Source organism: Brachyhypopomus gauderio, chromosome 4 (genome assembly GCF_052324685.1).
Source record: "Brachyhypopomus gauderio isolate BG-103 chromosome 4, BGAUD_0.2, whole genome shotgun sequence".
NCBI lineage: Eukaryota > Metazoa > Chordata > Actinopteri > Gymnotiformes > Hypopomidae > Brachyhypopomus > Brachyhypopomus gauderio.
Window position 1 is genome coordinate 25,686,411 of NC_135214.1, and position 11,295 is coordinate 25,697,705.

At 44.6% G+C, this 11,295-nt stretch overlaps 1 protein-coding gene across 1 annotated transcript; it reads right to left on the reverse strand.

Moving 5' to 3' along the window:
• Positions 1–1,925: 1,925 nt before the first annotated feature.
• Positions 1,926–11,221, reverse strand: orai1a (ORAI calcium release-activated calcium modulator 1a). Its single transcript, XM_077003315.1, has 2 exons — positions 10,909–11,221; positions 1,926–2,554 (listed from the first exon to the last, which is right to left on the reverse strand). The coding sequence occupies exons 1-2, from the start codon at positions 11,020–11,022 to the stop codon at positions 1,988–1,990; spliced, it is 681 nt and encodes a 226-aa protein (XP_076859430.1). The 5' UTR covers positions 11,023–11,221; the 3' UTR covers positions 1,926–1,987.
• Positions 11,222–11,295: the final 74 nt, after the last annotated feature.

Consider the following 11,295-nt stretch of genomic DNA (forward strand, 5'->3'; position numbering starts at 1 on the left):
AATGTAAACATATATATTTAAAATGTATATATTTATTAATATATGACATTGACACTGACCCTACTTTACATATATTGGCATAAATTCACTTACAACATAAAATGAATGAACAAATTAAACGTTTTGAAGATGTTCAGCCGTGATACGACTTTAACAAAAGGGTCACGTTCAAAGGCCAGATGCCATGGACTGATCTATGAGGAAAAGAAGTCTCTTTCTTCCCGGTTTCTCCGAGTCTCTCTTTACGTTCCGAGTCCTTGAAATGTTCTACTGCTAAAACAGGTCAAACAAGCCTGTTAAAGTTTCAGCTGTCTGTGGTGACTGAAGTGAGGGTGTAATGGAGTGAGACAGTGGGTCTGACACCCCAGTGCTCACATGAGCTCTCTGCTGTTTCACTTTATTCACCGCACCTTTTACTCTTAAAGGCGAATTATGTACCAGGTGAATATTTAATTATCTTTAATCACCTGCCATTTTACCTATGTCATATGACACCACACGATCATAGTTAAATGCTCCAGCAGAATCATGGGATAGGACAGCGTGCTGCAATCACATACTTCAAAATGGCGCCCGATTCAGTAAGCCATCTGGGCACTTTTCGCTTACTGTTTAATGCATACTATGCATTCAGACATACTAGCCTTTATCGCATACTGCTTTGGCATACTGTATAGGAGGCAAGTACTGCATTTCGGATGGAGCTTCTGTCCAAATCTTCGTCTGTGTTTGCCTCTATATGTCTGCTCCTAATTAGCAACCATGCCCAGTCATCAGCTCAGGAGGCAACAGCAATTTTAGATAAAGAAATTGTCATAAAATACATGCTATTCATAATAAAAATAATTAAAAATAAAAATAACTTAAATATGCATTCTACAGGCTACGCTACGTGCACATAAGAATCAGCTCTCTGTTCTTCAATGACTGAGGATGAAGCAACAGCAAATCAAACAGAAAAGAAAAACAAAAGCATTTGCAAAATTCTAAGAAGTGCTTAATGAGGATCTACCCTACAGGCCCAATCCCCAGATCCCCAGATCCCCAGGGCCCAAACCTGAACAGGTTCCCTTACAACTTATGCAAATACCTCCAGATTCAGAGATGCAGGATCCTATTAACATTATCCTAGTAGGTAACACGCTCAAGGCTGGACTTTAAGACTATGTAACATGTTAACATTTCATTACAGTACATGTTATCTGTGTTCTGTAGACATGAGCTAAAAACAACCAGCTCTGCATCAGTCAGGGTGAAGCAGACATGACTAGAGTACCAAAACAGACCATCAACACTGATGGGGTTAAAATGACTGGCTTGTCCAAGAGGGAGGAGCATCATGGGATTCCTTCTATTTTTCAGTAATTGCCTTGCATTTCGTGGCTGAATATAAGTGCTTTAGGTTGTTCCTGTTCTGCATCTGTGTGTGTGTGTTAATACATTTCTTTCTTAAACCTGTAATATGAAACCTGAAGCACCTACTGGTACACGGTACATGGGGGAATACAGACTATTGGCAGTGTACTCATATAACATGGCACACTTTTTAAATATCATATTGGCTTAGACACAGTCTCTCTCATCCTGTCACCAGAGTGTTTCAGGTCTCTGAGAAAGACAAACTATCCAGTCAAGGGCCTTGGTGAAGGGCCACATCTGTAAACAGATCCAGACACATGAAAACGGTACACACACATACAAAAATATCTAAAAACCTGCAATCCATTACCAAAGCACACACACTGCAGCCTTACTGCCCACACATACCAAATGAAATGGAGAAAACAAAAGTAGAAATATTTCAAATAAAGAACATTTATCAGAATACTGAGTACTGAATGTGGAGGGCATACAGCTGATCTACTGCTTTAGAAGAGGGGGCTGTTCTGAATGGGGGGGGTGGGGGCGGCGTCAGGATAGTGGGGGTGTGGCCAAAGCATGGCCTGAAGGCTGTAGGCATTTGCAGAGGTGATCTGTGCTCCGAGGTCTAGGGGAAGAGGCCCGGGGCAGACTGCATGTTGGGCGCCTCAGCTCGGTCCAGCTGGCTCTGTAGTCTTGTGATGTTGGACAGCTCCTCCAGCTCCTGGAACTGCCGGTCCGTCTTATGACTCACGAGTGAGCGATAGAAGTGCACGGCGAACACGATGAAGATGATGGCACAAGGAACCATGATTAACGTGGAGGCGCCGGCAGCGGCTACTCCGGCGTTGATGTCCTCCTCCTTGGGCGGGGTGACCTGCTCCTGCTTTTTCAGGGGGAGGAACTTCACCCAGCAGAGCAGAACCACCTCAACAAGGAAGAGGAAGGTGCCGATGACGGTGGAGAAGGCCCAGGCCAGCTCGATGTGCCGGTGCATGCGCTCGTGGGGCGACTCCTTGACGGAGTTGAGGTTGTGCACGTTGCTGACGGCCTCCAGGTTGGGCAGGATGCAGGTGCTGATCATCAGGGCAAAGAGGTGCACAGCCACCAGGATCGTAGTGCACACGCTGAACACGATCAGCAGCCCAGAAGGGTAGACATAGTCCCGCTCCAACTGTACCTCCACCATGGCCACCTGGACATACACCACCACACACACACACACGCATCATGCAGATGACATCAGAATGCAGGCAGCCCCCCCAAGGGTGTGTGAGCATTTTACAACATATAACCAGGACAAAACTTCTCAGCTCAGGTTTGTATTCCACTCTGCTCTTCACCCTATAGACTGGAGCAAACCCAGAGCAGGTAGGGGAGCTCACCTCTTTGGAGCGGAGGTGGTTTGGCACCTAGATAGGGTTAGCAGAACTGGAAACACCAACTGCTGGGGTGCTAGGGTCAAGGTTTGACTCTGAGGTTAGGATTGGTCAGGGTCAAGAGTATATCTGGATAGAGATTATCCATATACGCACGTTTTCAACCACACCTACGGTGCTTTTAAACACAAAATCACTCAAACCATGGGAGGTGATCTGAGACATCTTGGCCAACTGTTATTGCACTGACAATGTGTCCATATCGCCGAGCCATATTTATCAGCCCCCCCAGTCCATCACAACCCAAACCCCACCCAGTACAGTCCATCACAACCCAAACCCCACCCAATACAGTCCATCACAACCCAAACCCCACCCAATATAATACATTACATCCCAAACCCCACCCAATACAGTCCATCACAACCCAAACCCCACCCAGTACAGTCCATCACAACCCAAACCCCACCCAATACAGTCCATCACAACCCAAACCCCACCCAATATAATACATTACATCCCAAACCCCATCTGGTGCAGTACATCACAATCTAAACCCCGCCCATCACAGTACATGTGATTGATGACTACAAAGATGCTAATCTTGGAGTACACACGTTTGGTCTAAATGGTAGTGATTAGTTAGTGATTTGGACTGATGGTGCTATACAAACTACTCCAGAATCTTATCCACAGATGTTCCCACACATATAGAGTCTGATATATATTGTGTGAAAGCTGCATTCTGATTGGCTATCTGCATTTACCCAGATATGCACTTCTGTTCTTTGTTGCAACATGAGTAGTTTGTTGCAACATAGTAGTTTTCTATTCCAACTAAGCTCAAGCTTACTCATGTCAAATAAGCCCTCCAAAGAAGGCTCCATCAGTGGGGAAAGGACTGTGAGGTTCAAGGTGTTTCATCATTAAATGTAATTCAAGAGTTTGACAAAGCAGTTAGTAGTACGTAAGACACACGTCACAATGCCTTAGAGCAGGGGTGTCAAACTCATTTTGGTCTGGGGGCCGCATACAACTTAATCGGATCTCAAGGGGGCCAGACTAGTAAACTCATTCCAAAATTACATGGAACTAATAATAAATCCACTTTTTTTTCTTTGTATTAGTGCAAAGAAGTAAATTATAAAAATCTTTATATGAAATGTATATATTGTCCTTTTACTAAAAATATTATGAATAAACTTTTTACTTTTACCTTTTAAGAAAAGTATGTGCAATTTCAACAACACTTATCATTTTTCTTGAAAAATCCGACACTCTGTGTCCGCTTTTCTCTTTTTTGACAGACATTTCACTTAAGAGGTTGCCAGGGTCAACAGGAAAAGCGGGTGAAGCGATACAACTGACTAAAACACGGACAGTATAGGAACTGCAGATATGAAATAAAATGGAGTTTATTCTTCTTTAATAATGCAGGTTTATTCCACGTGCTGGACTGAACCCCCTGGTCCTGCGGGCCGTATGTTTGACACCCCTGCCTTAGAGGGAACGCCTCACTCTATTCCAAGCATGGGCAGCTCTAAGCTACCTGGGTGTCCAGGTTATCCAACTGTGTTAGATTTGTGTCTACTTCTGTCAATAATGGAAGGTCGAGTGAAATCTCTCGTCGTCGGCATAAGCATGGCTTCATCAGCACTAAAAAGCGTAGAGAAGCGTTTGAGGCAGACATTTACCACAAACGCTTTATTGGACTGGCAGTCTGTGCTTCCTGAGGGACTATTTATATCATGATTCCATTTTCAAGACCGCCTCCTTCTATACATCATACCCAAGTCGAAGGCTTCTGGTTGCTCATTTTGCACATCAGTCAAATTTCCTTTTCCTCCAATAGCAGGCAGGTCTTAAAGGTATCAGGCACTCTTCAGAAAGACTACAACCTACACAAATAGATTGATATTCAAAGAAATATTGAAAAAATCTTAGTGGTAATTTGCACTTAAATGTGCAACACAACAACTGGATTTCGAAATAGATTAACTTTAAATGCTTTTGATTGCCAACCGTAAACACACGTGGTTAAAATATTATCAGGGTGCAATCCACACGCTAGTGTCATGAAATAAGTGTAAACAGGGTCAGAGACACATTTCATGCCTCCCAGACATCTCAGTTCATATCATGAGATTCAGATTCATGAGACTTTGCAAAATCACACAGCTTTGCTAAAAAAAACATTTGAATCATTTTTAAACATTTTACACTAAGTGTTAAAGTGCCAAGTTTCAGCACTTTTGCAGTTCCTGGAATGTGTATGCTAAAGCTCACCAACTGCACATTTTCTTTGGACTGGACTGCATAAACACAAACAAACAAAACACACGGTTGGCTACATTGAACAATATTCATCAAATAATAATCTGTAAATAAACATTTATTACGCTAGTAATTGTGGCCAGATGAACATGGACTATTAAGTATTGCCAAGTAAAGCTGAGGAACGTGTGGGACGTTGAAGGATTACACCACCATGTCTGCACAAAACTGCACTTCACCAAACAGCAGATCTCTAAACTAAGAGAGGCAGCATGTGGCAAGTGAGATCATCCATTCCTCTGCTTCAGTAGTTCCTCAGAATTTCTTCAGTAGTTCACCTGCTCCCAACTCAGCCACTCAACTGAACTTTTCCATTAGTGTTTTGTGACACTTTCCTTCCTCTTACAGCTCCCTGTCCTACAGAGTAGGACTTCATGATCTCACCGTCATATACAGATCCATTACGTAGTAATCAGTTCTGCAATCGGCCCAAACCTGTTTCAGGTAGGATTAGCCCTGCTTTACTGTTCACTAATGCTGCCAGTAGATTATGTCAGAAATTAGTTCGGCTATACTCATTTTCTTATACGTTGAAACTTGTTAATTTCCTGAACCTAAAACAGGTTCAGTTGGTATCACACAGATAAGTAAAACCTTGAAGTCAATGTAGGCCAATACAAACATCTATGAAATAAAACCACAGAATGTAATATTAAGGCCAGTGAAAATCTATTTAAACAGCGTTGCCTATATAAACAATCTATATTACCGTATTTCTATAAACAGAACTGAACAGAGGAGTAATAGAACATCTTCAATTATTTTATACATTGACAATGAATATGATCAGTTTCATGTAAAAACGTTGGAAATTTGGAATAATTCTTCTTGGGAAAATATACAATGTAAATATCTTAAAAAGTAAGTTTTTCTCCAACAAAGCTACAGTTATCAATATAGCCTGTAGATACCCATCCCGGTACAGCCCCTGACCCCTCCCCTTTGGGTGTGTGTTTATGTTGTCTATAGGGGTGGGAATCTCCAAGTACTCTACGATTCGATTACGATTCATAGGTCTGCGATTCGATTATAAAATTATTATCGATGCATCTTGGTAGTAGCATGATGAATTAACTTCAATTTTATTTCCATTTTAAAACTCCCATTTAATTTTATATTTAATCAAATGAAAGCAGGAAGGCAAGTACAAGGCCACACATTCCAGAGAACTGAACAAAGAAATACAAACTGAAAAAGTGCACCTGTAGCAGCATGTTTGAAGCAAATGTCAGCAAATGCCAACTCTTAACCAACATTATGTGCCAGTTATTAGGTACCAAAACCACAGCTTCCACACAAGAGTAGAATTATGTGCTAGCAGCTGACTTAAAACAATATCCTGGGAATAGAACTCCTCAGACAAAATCAGAAATGTACCAAAATCACAAACAACTTTTCATACACACATTCAGAATTCTGTGCCATCAGCTTTAATGTAAAAATAATGCTTGTACACTTCAGCATATTTTGAATAGCTAATAACTTAAACGCCTTCCTTATATAAAAATAAAGATTCCAAGACTTCAGACTAAACACTGAAAAGTAATATCTCCTAGACTGGACGCTGTATCTCGGCTCCAATGTGTGCAGCAGGGCGCAAAAGCCCTGGTTCTCAACGACTGAATACGGACGCAAATCCTTCGCTATGAAAGTTGAGATAGAGTTAAGCACAAAGTGAATTTTAATGTTGCTTTGTGTTTCAGGTTTGAAAAGTGCTGAAGGAAAAGTACTTGAAAATATAACTACTTCGTTTCACAACAAATAGCTGTCTGAACAATTCTCTTGTATTACGTTAACAAATGCGAGCCTCTTGTAATTCCAGGACGAAATATGAGAGAACGTGAAGACGTTAAGATTGGGCGTTTTGAAAATAAACAACCATTAAATAATGTGATGAAAAAGCGAATTATTTCGAATCGTTTTTGAGAATATGTATAAATATTTAACTTAAGTAAGTTTAACGTGCTGGGAAATATTGAAATGGACCTTGAAAGTGACGTACAAGTGCTTTAATTCCACCTTATAAAGGTGTATGAACCCTGCAAACATGACTTTGTTCATCACGCTGAGGCGCGGCGCGCGCAAAGTTACAAAATTCGAGAGGTCCACGCGGAGTCACCGTCATTTTCGCCACGCGGACCCTGGGCGCCACTCGCCGACACGTAAAGTATAAACCAGGCTTTAGTAAGTTAGTGCCGGCTGTATTTGCCGCTGTTCCTGCGTCTTTGTTATATGCTCAGCACAGATTGTCTTCTGAGTTCCGCTAATTACATTCTCAGTTAGAGCTAACGTCTAGACAATCGATTGTTGTCATTTGTGAATCGATTCTGAATCGTCCAAGTTGCGCATCGAGATGCATCTAAGAATCGAAAATTTCCCGCACCCCTAGTCATCTACGTCTAGACGTCTGCGTCCGTGGATCTTCGTGGGTGTGGATATGTCTAAATGTGTTCATTGCTCTCACCTGTGGATCGTCTCGTGATCACTCGGGGCTCATGTGATTTTGTCTATTTAATGTGCGTTCGCGCAGTGTCCTGTGCTCGTCTTTGTTTGTGTCTGAAACGACTATATGTGTAAGTGTTCTTCGTGCGCTGTCTGGGCTATTTGTGTGACTAATAAATTAACGTGTGTGCGAGGAACAGTGGACTCGTGCCTCGTTCGTCTGCCTGCGCCCACTGTTACAGTACCCTAACCAAATCACTACAAGATAGGATTCAACGGCATACTCAGAAACTCAGATGCTCATACTAATACTTCTTGAAACCAACTTTGGTGGTATAAAAGTGAAAACTATTGAAAATATACATTTTAGAAAATTTCAACTCAATCCAGTGAGAAACAGGCAATAGCTAAGCTTTGAATGTACATACAAAGAATAATAAAGGTTATTACATTTTGCTCAGTGCCAAAATGTTAAGATGTCAAACTATAAGAGGTTTTGGAGTAGAGCTACATGATTCTGCAAAATGTCTCAGGAATATAACATAAATTTTCACATTTTTCCATTAATTCCATCACGTTTTCCAAGAAAATCCATGACATGACCTGTGAGGTGTAGGTGAGTTGGAAGGACCAGTAGAACATAGTAGCATCTCAAAGAGCAGCCAGAAGGCAAGGATTAGTCTTACTGGACCAGTTCACCGCTGTTCTTTCTATCAAGTTAGTTTGTGCACTTTCTAATATGCAAGGACATTGAACAACTGGCCAGGCCAGGAGCGCCTAACACCTAAAACGCCTCACATCATATATTCACACTTATATTTACATCATACTTATAGATACCACATAGTACATATATTCATATCATATACATAAACGCCATACAACACCACATAACTGCCCCCTCTGCTAAACTGTTCAGGACATTACCCATACCACTGTCAGAAAATGAAGACAAGGCACCTCGTTCAGTAAATTACATCAAAAAAAGTTTAACGTTCCTGCAACAGAATATTATGGGCAGCCTGAGAAACTGATTATGAAAGCCTGTGGCAGGCAGTTATCATTATTGTGACCTAACCGGACAGCTAAACAAATGCATCAGCTCATGCGCTGGTCACCTGATGTGGTTGTTCCCAGACGCCAACAATGTTTTAGCATTGACGCCGCTGATGGGAGCTGCTGAACAAGCATGTAGGTTATAAAAATATACAGACCTAAAAGCTGCTGTGTTTCTATGTTTTACTGACCTCTGACCTCCTTCATCACTACCACACAGCAGATGTCTAACAGGAACACAGTGAACACAGCAAACGATGGGATGCTGTGAAACCCCATCGGTCTGGTGTCAGTGATTGGGGAAGGATGCGTCAGTGATGGGGGGGAAGGGAAGGATGCGTCAGTGAGGGGGGGGAAGGATGCGTCAGTGATGGGGGAGGAGGATGCGTCAGTGATGGGGGAGGAGGATGCGTCAGTGATGGGGGGAAGGATGCGTCAGTGATGGGGGAGGAGGATGCGTCAGTGATGGGGGAGGAGGATGCGTCAGTGATGGGGGGGAAGGATGCGTCAGTGAGGGGGAAGGATGCGTCAGTGATGGGGGAGGATGCGTCAGTGATGGGGGAGGATGCGTCAGTGATGGGGGAGGATGCGTCAGTGATGGGGGAGGATGCGTCAGTGATGGGGAAGGATGCGTCAGTGATGGGGAAGGATGCGTCAGTGATGGGGGAAGGATGCGTCAGTGAGGGGGGAAGGATGCGTCAGTGAGGGGGGAAGGATGCGTCAGTGAGGGGGAAGGATGCGTCAGTGAGGGGGAAGGATGCGTCAGTGAGGGGGAAGGATGCGTCAGTGAGGGGGAAGGATGCGTCAGTGAGGGGGAAGGATGCGTCAGTGAGGGGGAAGGATGCGTCAGTGAGGGGGAAGGATGCGTCAGTGAGGGGGAAGGATGCGTCAGTGATGGGGAAGGATGCGTCAGTGATGGGGAAGGATGCGTCAGTGATGGGGAAGGATGCGTCAGTGATGGGGAAGGATGCGTCAGTGATGGGGAAGGATGCGTCAGTGATGGGGGAAGGATGCGTCAGTGAGGGGGAAGGATGCGTCAGTGAGGGGGAAGGATGCGTCAGTGAGGGGGGAGGAGGATGCGTCAGTGATGGGGGAGGAGGATGCGTCAGTGATGGGGGAGGAGGATGCGTCAGTGATGGGGGAGGAGGATGCGTCAGTGATGGGGGAGGAGGATGCGTCAGTGGAGGGGGAAGGATGTGTCAGTGGAGGGGGAAGGATGTGTCAGTGATGGGGGAAGGATGTGTCAGTGATGGGGGAAGGATGTGTCAGTGATGGGGGAAGGATGTGTCAGTGATGGGGGAAGGATGTGTCAGTGATGGGGGAGGATGTGTCAGTGATGGGGGAAGGATGTGTCAGTGATGGGGGAAGGATGTGTCAGTGATGGGGGGAGGATGTGTCAGTGATGGGGGAGGATGTGTCAGTGATGGGGGAGGATGTGTCAGTGATGGGGAAGGATGCGTCAGTGATGGGGGAGGATGTGTCAGTGATAGGGAAGGATGCGTCAGTGATGGGGGAAGGATGCGTCAGTGATGGGGGAAGGATGCGTCAGTGAGGGGGAAGGATGCGTCAGTGAGGGGGAAGGATGCGTCAGTGAGGGGGAAGGATGCGTCAGTGAGGGGGAAGGATGTGTCAGTGAGGGGGAAGGATGTGTCAGTGAGGTGTAGCGCAGTGTGAAATGTTATTTCCTAACTTCCACCATTTCCTGTGTGGGCAAAAAAAGATCTAATCGAATATTTTAGGTTAAGCATGTGTGAGACATGTTTGTTTTCTGTTTAGGAAAGTGTGTTAGCTCATTCAAGCCCTGAATTACTCAAAAAAGAACAGAAATTGTGCATTGGCTTAAATACAATAGCAGCATCCCGCCAAAAGTATAATGCAGGAAAACTTTTTCTTTAGAATTCTACTTAGCTTTGAATCTCTCAGCAAATATCTTCCGTTTTGCCTGCTGTTTAAAACCTTTACCTTAACGTCTGGTAAACACACTTCCTGCTGTCTTACACCGACAGCACACTCCTCTACCACACGTCGCGGTGGTGTGTTGTGGCTCCGAGCCCCCCGGGTGCAGCCCGTGCAGGGGGGCTTAGTAGAGGCGCTACGCGGGCCAAGAATGCCCCGACACCGGCGCGAGTGCTCCCACCCGCAGAAGTGAGAAATAGACCAGATAATCCACGGAATATTTAAAATTAGACGGCCGCCTGGCAGTGGGTGATTTACCTACATGTGTGGCAGGTGTTGCCTGCACATCATGTTGACAAGTTCGTGTCATGCGTCACTAGAGAAACAATTTAACAGTAAATATGCGAACGGCGACGGCGCGTGTTTCCTGCCGCTCTCTCACCATGGCGAAGCCGGACAGGAGCGCCGAGGTCCGGCTGGTGGCCTTCAGCTTCGCCCGGCTCAAGTACAGCTTCCTCCACGACAGCGCCTGCAGCGAGTGCTCGCTCAAACTCATTCTCCCGTTTCACAAAACTTCCAAGAACTTCCGAGGAACGCGTCCGCGCTAGACCTTTGCTCGAGGACTAGCTATGCGATTATTGTCGATTAAAGGTAAATACACTTTTTGACGTTTCGTGTCATAACAAAACTTTGCTTGCAGTTTAAAACTGGAAGTGCGAAACGCGCAGCGTTCCGCCGTCGGGCACCGCGTCTCGTTTCGGAAACTACAAATTGAAATACCCACAATCCAGAGCGCCGCAGTTGGGTAATTTTGTGGAATTGTGGTTTT

Excerpts from the sequence above, each read along its gene's own strand:
- orai1a (XM_077003315.1), bottom strand. The coding sequence starts at position 11,022 with ATGAGTTTGAGCGAGCACTCGCTGCAGGCGCTGTCGTGGAGGAAGCTG. Across the intron at positions 2,555-10,908 it reads TCCTGTCCGGCTTCGCCATG|GTGGCCATGGTGGAGGTACA; the intron begins GTGAGAGAGCGG and ends GTGTATGTCCAG.